At 45.8% G+C, this 15,642-nt stretch overlaps 1 protein-coding gene and 1 long non-coding RNA gene across 2 annotated transcripts in view; one reads left to right on the forward strand and one right to left on the reverse strand.

The window, feature by feature from the left end:
- CDK13 (cyclin dependent kinase 13) overlaps positions 1 to 3,122 on the reverse strand; it is a 36,356-nt gene extending 33,234 nt beyond the window's left edge. Inside the window, exon 1 of the mRNA XM_083407006.1 lies at positions 1,792 to 3,122. Coding sequence (XP_083263132.1) covers positions 1,792 to 3,107 — 1,316 coding nt within the window. The 5' untranslated portion in view covers positions 3,108 to 3,122. The remainder of the gene's footprint in view (positions 1 to 1,791) is intronic.
- Positions 3,123 to 3,505: 383 nt separating this feature from the next.
- On the forward strand, positions 3,506 to 4,629 carry LOC310661316. The gene is made up of 2 exons (XR_014503891.1): positions 3,506 to 3,875; positions 3,964 to 4,629. It is a non-coding gene; the product is annotated as an uncharacterized lncRNA (long non-coding RNA).
- Positions 4,630 to 15,642: the final 11,013 nt, after the last annotated feature.

The following is a 15,642-nucleotide window of genomic DNA, read 5'->3' on the forward strand; positions in this document are numbered from 1 at the left end:
AAGCAGTAGTTCCATATGTGTATATAGGCAACTCTCCATTTACACAGGGGTTACGTTCTGAACCCCTGTCTGCATACCCAAAAGGTCGCCTGTATCAGCTCAGTTGATGGGCTGGAAGAACCTTCCCCTGTTCCCACCTGTCAGCTGTGTGAGAGCCTGTCCCTCTGGCTTGCAAACATGAAGTGACAGATCAACTGCCACAGCAGAGGGGCAGGAAAGGCTCTTCCCCACCCATCAGCTGTGCTAGTGAAGCCATGTGGGTAAATGGGGAGTTGTCTGTACTGTGAAGGAAAAGAGGAATTGAAATTTGTAGTAATGAGCTACAAAAACTGTAACAAAGACTACAATTCTATAAGCACTTACCTGGGAATAAGCTCCATTGAACTCAGGGGGGCTTGCTTTGCATATACAGAATTGCACTGCAGGTCTGCAAACAAAGTAGATGCAAGCCAAGCCCAAAACCAAACAGTAATCCTCCCTACTACAAGATACTGTTCATCTAAGTGAAACAGAGAGAGCTCATAAAGTGCTTTTCAAGGGATAAGACAACAGTCATAACAGACAGGATTAGGTCAAGGGAGGTTTTTCAAAACCAGAGTAGCTACTGGCAGACATATGTTCCTAGAAAACCTCTTGTCATGTTACCAAGTCCTTATCTCAACCCAAAAAGGTAATGTAGAAAGCACTCCTTCTTTATGTATTGATACAGAAATCAAACAAAAACTGAGCTGTTCAAAACTGAACAGTAATCAAAACCTTATCTAAAGAATACATCCCAAGTCTTAAAACAATCTTCCCATTTTCTATGAAGAGACAGTCTCAAATTTAACAACTTCAGCAGCCAAAAGCAACCAAGAATTCCATGCAGGTGAGTGAGCTGACTGGCTGAGAAAGCATAGAAAATTCTGTCTCTCCTGTCAGCCCATTTGGTTCCCATGATCACTGCAGAAGGAAAACCCTTTCCTCTATCACAGAAACAGAATAGCAGAGATGTCGATCATGCAGTCATTCCTCCACCAGTCCCCTTGGTAGAAGACAATTTTTATGCTAGCCTATTAAGAAACTACTTCCTTGGCAACAAAGGCAGAAACATAGGCTAGTAACTTGCAGCCACATTGCGTTGCAGATATTAGTCTGTTTATACACAGTATAATATTTGAGGAAACACTTCTGTAGTGTACTGAGAAATGTTACCAGTGAAATCCTACACATGTCAACTTGCAAGTAAGCCCCACTAAGTTCAATGTCACTTACTTCCAAAGAATCATGCATAGGATTGCAGCCTACTTTGTTTAAGCTGTAAAACATTTAGAAGTGAATAGTTTTTAGCTCAAAACATCTCAAGTTTTTCAAAATTTTCAGTTTGAAGTGATTTGGTTCTGAAAAGAATTTCACAATACTTTCAGTGTATGTCACCTGCATAACTCCAGCAGTAACTGGTTGTGACTACCCCCAACTTTTAGCACAATTCAGAAAGAGACCTGTTTAGAAAATACCTATGGCACTTTGCTATGACCTTAAAAGTTCCATCAAATGAAAGAAATGCCAATTTCGTGTGCAATTTCTGCATTCTCAAACCTGGTAATGGGTTCAGGCCAAAGCTCACCAGCTGAGTTGTATTTCCTAGTATGGTCCCACAACAGAAAGGAAAACGGAGGTGTTTATGTATTTGAGACCACAACTTAAAGAGAATTCCCAGCCTATCCCTTTCAGGTCACACTTCTGAACCTTTCCGAAGGAAGGATCCCTCCCAACCATCCTCTGTTCTGTCAAGGTGGCCCTGCACCTTACCTGATGGCGGGGCTGTAGGGGCTGCGAGAGCGGCGCCAACTGCTGTAGGGGCTGGGCGAAACATCCCCGCCGCGCTCGTAGGAGCTGTGCCGGCTATAGCTGGGCGAGCGGCGGCGATAAGGGCTGAGCGGCGAGCGGGGGCTGAGCGACTTGCGGCTGCGCTGGCTCTGCGAGGCCCTGTGGCTGGGCGGGCTGTCATCGCGGCCGGGGCTCGGCGTGGACCGCTGCCGCCTGTAGGCCTTCGGCTCGGCCTTGTCCTCCCGGTACGCCTTGGGTGTCTCCTTGTAGGCAGAAGGAGGCTCCTTGGCTGCCTTCGCCTGGCTTCGCGGGGCTTTGCTCTGCCGGTCCTTCCTGCTAGTGCTGCTGCTGCTGCCGCCGCCGCCGCTGCTGGGCGAGACAGCCGAGCCCTTCCTGCGGCCGTCGCTGCCGCCGCCGCTGCTGCTCCGGGGCCCCTCTCGGTCCTGGCCGCCGCTGTGGTTGTGGCGGCTACGGGACTTGGAGGAGGAAGAGGAGGAGGAGGCCTCGGCTCCCCCTACCCGGGCGGCCGCGGCCGCTCCCTCCGGATGCTGCTGCGGCGGCGGCGGCGGCGCTTTGTCCTTGTCCTCCCCCCGCCGCCGGTGCTCCCGGTGGCGCTCCCGGGAGCGCCGGCCGCTGCTGCTGCGGTGCTCCCTCCGCGGCGGCCGCCGGGGGCCCCGCTCCGCCTCGGCGCGGCTGGAGCGCGGCTGGCTGCCGGCGCCTCCGCCCGAGGAGGAGCCCGGGCTCCCCGCGCCGCTCCCCGCCCCGGCCGTCCCGCCGCCCAGCGGCCCCTCCGACTGGGAGCTGACGTCGTCGTACTCCTCGGCCGCCGCTTCCACCAGAGGCCCCAGGCCCGCCCCGCTCCCGCGCCGCTCCGACAGGCCCGCCCCCCCGCGCAACCGGACGCGCCGCCGCTTGTGCCGGGAGCCCGGGCGCCGCTTGCCCCGGGGCCGCTTCCGCTCCCCCCCTTCCCCGCAGCAGGAGGAGCCGGTGGCCGCCAGGAACAGCAGGGACTGCGGCGGCAGCGGCGGCTGCAGGAGCGAGGGCTGCTGCTGCGGCAGCGGCGGCGGCGGCAGCAGCGGGAACAGCAGCGGAGGGGCCGCCGCGGGAGACGCGGGCAGCGGCTGAGGAGAAGGAGGCTGAGGAGGCGGAGGCGGCTGGGCCGACGAGCCGCGCTTCCGCCGCCGGTGATGCAACCGCTTCTTCTCCGCCGCCGGAGACTCGGAGCCGCCCCAGCCCCGGACGCCGCTCCCGCCTCCGGACGAAGACGCCGCCGCCGCCGCCTCCGAAGTGCTCGGCATCGGGACCGCTCCGGCGAACAGGACTCCGTCAAGGCGCCGAGGACGAGCCCCGAGCAGGAGCCGCCATGGGATCCGGATCCCGAGCGCGCCGGTCTCTTCGCATGAGGCGCCCCGGCCTCCTCCTCAGAAGCGTCCTCCCCGGCGGCCTCCTGGCGATGCGCGGCGCCTGACGCGAACTCTCCGCATTCCCGGCTGGGCCCCGAGTGAGGCCTGGCGCGCCTCTGCCGCCGCCGACAGTCGCCTCAGCCCGCCCCGCACCGGCGCGAAGGATCCCGCCGCCGCCGCCGCCGCCCACGGCTCGTCGCTTCAGGGCCTAAGCCGGAGGTGGCGGGGCAGAGTCGGCCGCCGAACGGTCCCCGTCGCCCGCTTTGCGCTTCTCTCTCTCCCTCACACTCCCACAGAAAGAGACAGAAGGGGAGACCGGCCCGACTGCGCCTGCGCCGTCGCTGAGGTAAAGACGGGGGCAGGCCTATCTGGAGAGCTCGGCTCGCACCGAGGGATCTCGCGAGGCTTGGCTTCGCTCCCCCGCCTCCCTTCCCCTACTGTACTGTACGGAACTTCCGGCCGGCGGCTTCCTCGACCGCATCCGGGATTCCAGAGGTCATAGGGAACTGCCCCCGATGCGACACTTCCGGTCCCCTGTTGAAACTGGCAGCTTCTCCATTTGCGGGGCAAGGGAGAGGGAGGGCCACGCAGGGTGTCCGAAAAGCGCTCGAAGTTCTCTGGCTTTTTAGAGGCTCGCCTCCGTGGCAGCTCAAATAAAGCGAAGTAATTAGGTTTTTCTGACAGCCATATGGGCGGGGTATAAATATTATATTATTTATTATTATTACATCTCTCTTTATTTTTTGGTCAGGAGAAGTAGTGATTCGACATGAGGAGAAGATGCAGGGATGGAAGGTTCCTCAGCTGTTGATTTTTCATTTTATTTAAAGGCACAGGGGACGTAATTTAAGAATGGCTCTCTATTTATTCCCGGAAACCTAAATGCGATACTTCTTTCCAAATACCTTAATACAATTGATGGATAAATGTTGTTTTAATAAACATATCGTCTGTAAATGCAACAAAATTTACACTGCATGTTTCTAGCTTATTTAAAACTTGATAAAGTGCTTAATCTATAACAGAAATGTATAAAGTTTTTGATAACTTTTATGTCTCCAAACAAATAATATGGCCTTGTTCTTGCATCTTGTTGTTACATATCACATAAACAAGCTCCATTATCTTATCTTCTATTTGCTGATTTTGTGTTACTCTTATTTAGTTTTGTCATGACTCATGAAGCTCAGGATTTTTCTGATAGTGGAGGAGGGGCTTTCCAGATTTCTGCTCTTGCTGCTGTTAATAAATAGGTTACCATTTCTTGATCTTCCCCTGAAGTGATGCTTTTGTGACATCCAAATATTGTAACAATAGGATCTATGGAAAGGTCTTGACCAAGGATGTTATTTATTTGTTAATACTTGACTGCCCAAATAACTTGATAATCAGATATTCATAAATTATATGATAAGCATTTGGACCTCTAAAAGGATAATTTTTGTTAAAGGACTTGGATAGCATCAGACCTGCTATCAGACATAACAACTACCACCTAAAAATAGCTGGAGAAGGTTCATTTGCTTTGTATGGAGAAGACCCCTTGTTCAAATCCTGGCATTGCAAGGTAGGGCTGGGAGACAACCCTGTCTTAAAATCCTGGAGAACTACTATCAATGTAAAGCTAAATGGACTAGATGTGATATAGCAGTGGGGAAATATAGCAGTGGGGAAGACTGCACCTCCTACATCTATTCTAATAAATGCTTGGTGGTCCTTGTAGACGTTCATGAAGCAGTTCACTTCACTGCTAGCAAACATACAGTGGTGCCTCGCAAGACGAAATTAATTCGTTCTGCGAGTTTTTCCGTTCTACGAGTTTTTTCGTCTTGCGAAGCACCAATGTGTATTGACGGTTTCCCATAGGAATGCATTGGCAGTTTAAAAAAAAAGGCGCAAGACGTTTCGTCTTGCGAAGCAAGCCCATAGGGAAATCCGTCTTGCGAAGCAACTCAGAAAACGAAAAACTCTTTCGTCTTGCAAGTTTTTCGTCTTCCGAGGCATTCATCTTGCGAGGTACCACTGTACAGGGTTCCAACTAAATTCATCAGTATGCTGATGACACGCAGCTCTGGTTCTCATTTACATCAACAAGTGTGAAAGTGGGTGTACTGGACCAGTGTCTGGCCTTGATAATGGACTGGATGAGAGCCAATAAACTGAAGCTCAATCCAGATAAGACTGAAACACTGGTGGCCCCCAGCTGTGCCACTATCTGGGCAGGGATAGCCTAATTTCTGTTGTTTATGCTCTGGTAACCTCTAGGTTAGATTATTGCAACACATTATACGTAGGGATTGGAAGATGGATCTGAAGACGGATTGGAAACTTCAGCTGGTGCAGAATTCAGTGGGCAGGTTGTTCACTGCGACAAGATGATCTGATCATATAACATGATTCCTGGCCCAACTGCACTGGATGGCAATCAGTTTCCGGGCTTTAAATGGCTCAGGACTACAATACTTCCCAGACCGCCTCTCTTCATATACACCAACCTGGACCCTGCAATCAAAAGCTGAGGCCCTTCTTTGTGTGCCCCCTCCATGAGAATCCTGGAAGGTGGCAACACAAAAACAGGCCTTTTCTGCAGTGGCTCCCCGTTTGCAGAATGCTGTCCCCAAGAAGGTTTGCTCGGTGCCTTCATTACATATCTTTAGGCACCATGCAAAAACAATCCTCTTCTCCCAGGCCTCTGGCTAATTAAACCACCTATATTTTTTTTGCAGGAGGTATTGTTTCGTAGCACACAATTGTTATGTAAGAAGTGGAACCGAATAAGAATAAAGAGTATATTGATTAGGAATTTATCACCCCCAATTTATCACCCCCAGCTAACATTAGAAGAATCTTAGCACATCCACACAGCCCCATGTGAATTAATACCCTGGGTATAGGGTAGTATAAAAAATTAAAAAATGATGAGATGAAAGAAAATCAGCACAGAGCTTTCTTCTTGGTTCCCCCAGTGCCCATGGAGCAGAATAATAGTTCTCCAAGACCAATGTTTGCTCTAAATCTGATTTCTCACAATAATAGCACTTTCAAATGCAACACACAGTGACGTAGCGTGGAGGGTGCAGGGGGGGCTGGCCGCACCGGGCGCAACATCTGGGGGGGGCGCTCGCACTCGCAGCTCTCTGCCCCTACCTGGCTCACTCACTCACTCTCTCTCACTGCAGTGCTGGCTGTGCGAATCCGATCCGAGCCGCCGGGTCGCCGCCCACTGTGGAGGGGAGGGTGCCAGGCGTGCGGTGTGGTGTGGAGAGAGAGCGAGGGACTATCTGGGGGAGGGACAGTGCAGCGGAGGGGGCGCAAATTATTTGCCTTGCCCCGGGTGCTGACAACCCATGCTACACCACTGCCGAAGATCACAGAGTGGTTTACAATATAAAAACACAAGAATACATACCCTAATAACAAACAATAACCCACTGACAGTTTGAAAGACCATAGACTGCTGCCTCCTTTGCTGCCTTCACTGCCAGTAGGTCGGCTTGATTATGAGTCTTCACCATGTTCAATTGCATTTGACTGGAGTTTTCCTCCACCCGTGTTCAAGCTGTCTCCTAGCTTGTTTTCTTGCCCTAAGCTCTGGAGTATACCAGGGAGCCAAACGGGTTCCACAAAGTGGGAGAGGGCACTCAGGGGCGATTGTGTCAGTGGACTGAGCCATTCAGATGTTCCAGAGGTCAGCCAGGAATGCCTGTCATATCAGCTGGAAAATCTCCCAAAGCCATCTGAAAACCCATTAGATCCATCAGCCTCAGAGGACAAACCATCAAAAAGGTCCCCTGCCTCTGCAGAGGTGAAAAGGTGCTGAAATCCTAAATCTCAACCAGAAGTGATTTTACCAATACAAGGGACTGGTGTCAATATTCCCCACTTTCAGATGACCCTCTTTTTGCCGAGCCCTGGGAAGGAATAAACTTTCACTTTGGAGTCAGCTCATGACCTGCACACGCTGGAATTTGCTTAACAGAGCCTAAGATAGACACAATCAGGCCTGGTATATAACTTTCAAAATTAAGTATTTTCTGGTGCATTTCCCTAGTGCATAGCTATTGCAGGATTATGATGAACAGATGTATCGTGGGCAGGAATGAGAGTGGACAAAAATAGCAGAATTAGGTGTGGTTAGTTTGAGGAGAAATCGTCCACTCAGCAAGCTGGTCAGTGACTGTAAGATGATTCCTGGCTATTCTGCAGTCTCTTGAATCAAGTATCCTTGAAATACAGTATAAAAGATCAAAGTCTAAATTATGTCTCTTCCCAATGTCACTAGGTTCCCAACTTCAAACAGTTTTGTAGAATAGACACACCATGTCGTAGAACCCATTTATTTTTAATTTGTCTTGATCTTAAAACTTCAAAAGTACTCTCCCAAAAGGAGGCTATATCCCTGGTGTCCATTATTTACAAGACTCAGGACAGATCTGTCCATGAGGCAAACTGAGGCAGCCATCTCAGATGGGAGAATCTAAGGGGCACTTCTGTGGGTGCTCCACCACCACCCTTGGAGAAGGAAGAAGTGGCTGCTTTTGGTGAGATCTCATGAGGCTCTCACAAGATCTTGCAAGACCCCAGAAGCCGCAATTGCCTGGCCCCAGTAAGCGAACTTCGGTGGGTGGGGGGAGAGGCAGCAAAAGTGGGGCGGCACCTTCCTGTTTCGCCTCAGGCGGCAAAACTTGATGGGCTGCCCCTGACAGGACAGTATGAGATCTAGAAAAACAAGCTTGTGCTTTCAAAGAGGAGTGAATATTTTACTTTTATTACACTGCAAATTGCTTCAAAAACTCTCTCATACATGTTTTGGGTGGTGGGGGAGAGAGAAGGCAACCTTGCTAGATATGAAGAAAGCCATGCAACCATATTCCATATTGCTGTTGCTTTTTCTTCCTGCTTTGATAATAGGCTGTGGTCATTCATGCTCCTAGGAAATCCCTTACCCCCTCCATGCCCAGATTCTTAGGGTTCTGGCTGAGCTCCCCTAATCATAATGAGGCATCTGATCAAGGTCTGTATTTTAAAATGAGTTCAAATATATATTTGCAAATGTTTGTATGTTTCATGCCAGGCAGAAACCAGCTGGCTAAGTACTCTGGCAGTTGTTTTTCTTCCTGAACAAGCCCCCCCCCCCCCCCGATTTATAGCAGTAGCAGGAGACAAGTTTCTCAAAGTTGTAAAAGGGAATTACAGGCTGGGAGCAAAGGTTATACTGACCCTACATATTACAGAATACAATCAAGCTGCAAAAACATTAATTAAGAGTTGGTAAATAGTAAGATTTATTGTTTAACAGAAAATAATACCATGTGCCTCCCATCAGACACTAGCCATATTTTCCTAAGGTTTAAGGTATCCTGAGAGAATTAAAGGGCAATAAATTTTGGGAAGGGCTAATGGGAAAAGCAGCTGGCTGGGAAAGGGGGGTGTAAACTGAAGAGGCTTCTTTTGAAGCTGTTTTTACTGAGTTCCTTTTTACTTTGCAAAGGCCTTTTCTTCTAAAATCTATCTATGTTATGTATGAGATTTGTTGGCTTAATGTAATTATACAAAGGATTTAGAAGGTAAGAAATGTTAGATTCTTATGTTAGATTCTTATTTCATTGATGGTGTGTGAGAATGTGAACCCAAGATCTCTGTTTAGATAGAATTTAATACCATGAGCCATTTGTTTTGGCCATTTGTTTTGGAATGCAGGGGCAACAGGGGCAAAAGGTGATCTGGTAATTAAGGTGCCTTGTCGAGGCAAATGTAAGATATATGGCTACTTGTCTGCCATTTATGGATAGAAGGGAATATAGCTCTTTGTCTCCCATAAAAGGTAATAGGAAATGGGTGTATCTTTTATGATTGGTTCTAGCAAACAGCCAATAGGAATTTCAACCAGGCTGATTGGACAGAGGCAGCCAAAGGAGGAGCAAGGGGGCTGGGCTGAGGAAATATAAGTGCTGGCCATCAGGGCTGGAGTGGGCAGAGCTTTGGTAACCATATACCACTGTGTCTATCATTTATTTGTCTGACAAATAAATTATTATTTTAATTTCTCTATTGCTGCATTGACTATTTCATTCCAGCTAAGCGTTAACCACAAGCAGGGTGCTACAATAAGATGAAAAAAATGTACAAAACCCATATAAGGAGGAGATAACAAACCAAGTCCCTTCCCCTGTTTTGTCTGTTTTGGGGGCCTAGTTTGGCCCCCCAGCCAATTCTATCCAGCCACTGTGGCAATGTATTTATTGGGGTCAAATTGTAAAAAAAGTTCAACTTTGGGGTAAAATTGTTTAAAAAAGCTCAACAACTTCAAACACGCATGTTCACTTCATCAAATTTGACCCCCTTTGGGGAAAAAGTTTGCCTTTGAAAAGGCAAACTAAGGCCCACTAAGGCCTTCTCAATCCGGCCCGCAGATGGTCCAAGAATCAGCATGTTTTTACATGAGTAGAATGTGTGCTTTTATTTAAAATGCATCTCTGGGTTATTTGTGGGGCATAGGAATTCGTTCATTCCCCCCCATCAAAGAAATAGATAGTCCGGCCCTCCACAAGGTCTGAGGGATAGTGGACCGGCCCCCTGCTGAAAAAGTTTGCTGACCCCTGCCTTAGGCTGTAACCCTACACAGTGTCAAGTATACATGCTAACCTAGAAGTTCAATTGAACCTAATAGGCTTACTTCTGAGGAGGAATGTGTAGGACTGCACTTGCAGCAATATTTAGACTCCAAGATCTGACTGCAGCCATTGAGAGGAAATATTCCTCATATGTTGTTATGATAGAAAGTCTGGTAGATCACAACTGTCAACTAATTTCTCACACATATAAGCATGCCAATTTTCTAGGATTGTCCTGATGAATTAAGGGGAACAATCTTTCTTATTCAGCCAGTGAATTGTTTAAATTACTGTAAACTAGGATGTGGCAAGGCTAACCTCCACACTGACAACAATTTTAAACTTGTAAAACAAGTTTACACATCAGTCATAGGTGAGTTCCCATCAACATACCGTAAATGCTGCCAGTGTTCTTCTGTGTGTAGCTGAATGGGTAACTGATTCAGACCAGTGCATTGTAGAAGAAAGAAACAGGATGCTAAAGTTAATTAGGTTAAAGTTTATTAATAAGAAAACTAGAAAATTATGTAAGTTAGATTATATCTTAAGCCTTGCTCAGAGAAATGAAGGGCAGATACAGGTCAATTCAGACTATTCTGGACTGGGTCAATTTGAACATAGGAAATGAAATATTTTTCACTCCTTACATTTTTACTAACTTGGATGTTCAATTATTTTACTGAGATAAGTCTGAGTTATGATAGTTAAGGATTATGTCAAGGTTTCCGTTTTCAGCAAAAATAATGATTTGCCCATTAGAATGAAACATTTAGTACCTGAATAAAAGAGTTTTAGTTTGTTTTTTTACTAACACCAGATATGACTCAAACATTTTGAATCTTTCTGTGGGTCCTTGGTTTATCAAAACGAAATTTTCTAAACCGCAGTAGTGTGAAGCAAGGTTGAAACTCTTTATTAATGTATTCTAAAACCAGGAAATTGTTTAAAGAGTCACAACACAAGAAAACCCCTGCTGGTTCAGGCCAAAGGCCCGTCTAGTTTGGGTCTCTGTTGGCACCGTGCCCAACCAGAGGCCCATGGGAAGACCACAAGCAGAACCGGGTCACAGCACTCTGCTGCAACCTTCCAGCAGCTGCAAAGGTGGGAACCAGAGGCGAAACCAGGCTGAGCAATGGATGTGGTTTCTTTACTTTGTGCAGTAGGCTACATTCCAGTCATGCAAAAGCCGGAGGTTTCTCAACACACCCACATCTCTCTCCAACCATGCAAGCCAGTGGCATTATTACAATTCAGAAATACAGTACATCCTAGCCAGGGAAAAGTACTCAAGGAGTGTGACCTGGGGACAGAGTCCTGAGGACTTGGTAGAAAGGAATGGCCTGAGGTTCCTCACTCTGGTTCTATAAGTTAAATGACATCTCTGTTACTAGAGTGCATCAAAGAAAATCATTCATTGAAACAAAACTAATTTGTGTTGTTATCTTTTCACTCAAGGTCTTCATAATTTTCGAAAGCAATCATCTAGAGTGGTTACCTAGCTTGGAATACACTGCCTAAACTAGCATAACGGGTTCAATAAAGCATTTTTTTTTTTTTAGTTGAAAGTTATTATTGTTCCACCTTGTGGAGACTGCCAGTTCATTCATATATTCTGCATTTCCTCCTACAATTCAAAGTGTGGTAAATGAATACTTTTTAAGTAGCGCTCCAAAACCACACTGTGTTGCTTCTATGCAGTCTTAAATCTTCTGTGGTCAGAAACAAGTTTCAGGGAGTCCACCCTATGCTTAAATCTTGCATGCAGTTCATCACAATCTATGTACTCCATCATGTAAAAAGTGGCAAATAGTGGAGGTGGGGAATAAAGTTTTATTTTACTTCCTTTATTGTTAGGATCTTACAATTATTGATTTTTTTACATATGCTGTGGGCAAGATTTATTAGAATATTTCCCCCACCGCACTAGTCACACCATTTTAAGTGCATTCCAAAAACTTTTACAATGGGCAAGAGAAGGAAGAGTGCTCATCTTGCCCAGTCTTGTTGTCAGCACTTAGAAGGCTGAAGAATAAGCTGCGTTAATTACACCTTAATCGGTTAACCAGGCATTGACTCATTAAAACATGTATATGATGGGTGTTGGCCATTGTGATTAAGGAAGTTAAGACAGAGAACTCCACATAAAATGGAATATTAAAAATGTATTAGGAAGCAGCTGATGTTTAGGATAGCATGGTTCTGTATATGGTTGTTTTATTTTAGCTTCTACAGTGACCAAAATCAGATCTCAGGCTGGTTATTTTTTTTTTCAGGAAAGCATGTTGTTTCAATCCAACTCAAGTTTCATTCATTCATTCATTCAGTTAAAATAGCTTTTGAAAAGCTATTTTGTATCTTTTTTAAAACAACAACAACAATGTCCAATAATGCTCTCCACTCTGCCATAAATTAACCATTTAGTGAAGCCTAGGTGGTTTGCCACCTTTAAGACAGAATTGCTGCTTTATACTGCCCCAATTTGAACCTTGCGTTTTACATGCTTTGATAAATGAATCAATGTATTCCAGTTATCAAGGTGTGTGTGTGTTGTGCCTCAAATAATTCATTCTTTGGATTATTTAGATTAAAACACTGCTTTCCAGTTCTATGAAAAACTGTTTTGCTCTTATCTTAAGCCAATGGGTGCTGGATGTAGGCTTCTCCCCCACCCCCACCATTGATAAGGGTGTTCATATACGGACGTGCCTGCACCATTTATGGTCCTATGTCTATTTCTGCTCTTTTAAAAGAGGTGGGTGGCAATTTTATTGGGTCATGCCCCCACAGCAGCCATTTTTGTTCAGCCGCACCTTGTGGCATGCCCTTTGTGACCAGCACCACCAGTACAGTGGTACCTTGGGTTAAGAACTTAATTCGTTCTGGAGGTCCGTTCTTAACCTGAAACTGTTCTTAACCTGAAGCACCACTGTAGCTAATGGGGCCTCCTGCTGCTGCTGCACCGCCGGAGCACGATTTCTGTTCTCATCCTGAAGCAAAGTTCTTAACCCGAGGTACTATTTCTGGGATAGCGGGGTCTGTAACCTGACCCGTATGTAACCCGAGGTACCACTGTACTTCTTCAAAATTCCAAATGTGCCCCTGACCTATCTAAATATAGTTGGCGGCTTTTATAATCTTGATGTGCCTCAAAATTATGCCTCAAAACACTGGCATTGAACACTACTGCAATGTCTTCTCATTAATATATGCATTATGCATTTTGTGCTTCCCATATCCTTTTCTAAAAGCATTAGGTTTCCAGCCCCTCACTTCACATGCTACAATCCTTGCCACATTGGCAGGTTAACTGGTGCAAGCCTAGGCTTTGAGGCCTCCATAGAGTTAGGGCACTTTCTTACGATAGCATTGTTCACGGGCCACGATCTATAACACATGAACCTCTGGAACAATGTGGATGATTCTTTAATCTGAAGTGGTTAAACTGAGAATTCATCAGTTTTCTAGAGCAATGAATCACACGTGTCTTTCTTGAGCTCTTTTCATAGTTGATCTTCTTCTAAAATCAGTTTTAGATTTCCAAAGGTCTGTACAAAAGTTCAAAGGGTTCAGAACGCACTCCCCTTTATCTTAAAATGGTTATTTAAAAGCCCTTCTATAACCCTTAATAATTTTTTAAAAATGTATAAAAGTTTACAAAAATAATGAAACAGTATCATAAAAAGTATAGGAAAAGGTTAAACAAATACTTATAACAAGGTCTAATGTGATGGGTCAAGAAAAACCTGGCCCAAAAGATATGCCTTTACATAAGACGCCTAAAGGAGTGAACAGGTGACACTTTACATATGGCAGAAGAAAGGGCCAGCACATCTACAAGCCAGGCGACCATGCTGTAGTTAGTATTCATCTTTCAAGGACAATGAAAACAAGGATGGAATAGATATCAAAGCCACTTGAGACACATTTATGTTACAATGAAATGGGAATAGATATGGTTATAGTGATGAAGATTCATTACATGCTGGATGAACAGAAGGGGTGGGTTATTGTTTTTTGTTTTATTGTATTTTAATATGTATTTTGTGTTTTTATCTGAGCTCTACAGATGAAGGGTGGTATAATAATAATAATAATAATAATAATAATAATAATATCATCCATATTATAATTGCCTCAATTTGTTTGCAAGTGTAAGTTCTTTGTTGGCTTTTCTAATTTCCAAAAGCAACTTTGGTCAAATTCCACTATGCATGTTGTTTCTCCTTTGAACAGCAGAGTCCAATACCATGTTTAATTCACATCTATTTCAAAATTAGTTTGTCGTGTTTGATGCTGTTTGAGAAACAACTCCAAACCTCCCTGGGCATGTGAAACTTTGGACACAGGTCCAGGTGTGCTCCAACCATGTTTTGATAAAATGTTATCATGTGTGCTTGCAAGTTGAAGAAACAAGATGTGCTCCCTGTGTTATCCAATCAAACACAATTCATACACTAACTCAGCATTGAGAATGTTTTTTCGTTTAGTGAGGAACCCAAATTTAAATGACTACAGTAAAGTCAACAGAATGGATTCTTACACCGGCAACAGAACATTATTCACTGCACCCAAGGGCAGCAAGGTGGCAGGCAGAGGGGTGCAGGGCAGGCTGCATGGTGCACATACAGTGGTACCTCGGGTTAAGAACTTAATTCGTTCTGGAGGCCTGTTCTTAACCTGAAACTGTTCTTAACCTGAGGTACCACTTTAGCTGGTGGGGCCTCCCATTGCCGCCGCACCGCCACCACGTGATTCTGTTCTCATCCTGAAGCAAAGTTCTTAACCCGAGGTACTATTTCTGGGTTAGCGGAGTCTGTAACCTGAAGCGTCTGTAACCAAAGGTACCATTGTACAGTCATACCTCGGGATGAATACACTTCAGGTTAGGCATTTTTGGGTCGCGGGAAGTAATGGAGCACGTTACTTCCAGGTTTCAATGCGTGCACATGCGCAGACCGTCAAAATGACGTCACGCGCATGCGCAGAAGTGCTAAAACGTGACCCACACAAGCACAGACACAGGTTACATTCGCTTCGGGATGCGAACGGGGCTCCGGAACGGATCCCGTTCGCATCCCGAGGTACCACTGTAGTTCTTTTTAGTCCCTATCTCTCACTATCTGCTACCTGAAGCAGCTGCCTCACTCTGCAAATGCAGCTCTGGCCCTTTTCAACCAAAGCTGGAGCATGTTTCAGAGAAAAAGAGTCAGGACATATCTGTATTACTATGCCATTTGTTCCAACTGCAATATTTGGATTATCGCGTTGTTTTGGCAAGAACTGAGATGGGAGTAGAGAAAGTTGGAAGTGGCCACAGGAGTGTGCAGGGCACAAAGTTCTACAGTGCATCGGATTAGTAATAGGTTACTTTCACACAGCTCTGTGATTACTAATTTGCCCAACAATCACACTTTCAATGCAGACTTCCATTTGTGAAGCATCAACAATATAATCTCAGTTGAGCAGATTCCTGGACTTTAACAAGTTAGGAAATCCATTTTATATACAGTGGTATCTTGGTTCTCAAATTTAATCTGTTCCGAGAGTTCGACTCCCAGAATGGTTCGCAAACCAAGGCGTGGCTTCCAACTGGTTGCAGGGACTTCCTGCAGGCAATCAGAAGTCTTGTAAGCTGCGTCGGATGCTTGGCTTCCAAAGAATTTTTGCAAACCAGAACACTCGCTTTTGGGTTTGCGACGTTCAGGAGCCAATTTGTTCGACAACTAAGGTGCCACTGTACAGGAAAAACTTAACAGAAGCAATGGTAAAGTCACTCATCTGGAACGAAAGTTTTGTAATTAGCATTCCACAAAATA

The sequence above is a fragment of the Podarcis tiliguerta genome, assembly GCF_965153285.1.
Source record: "Podarcis tiliguerta genome assembly, chromosome: 12".
NCBI lineage: Eukaryota > Metazoa > Chordata > Lepidosauria > Squamata > Lacertidae > Podarcis > Podarcis tiliguerta.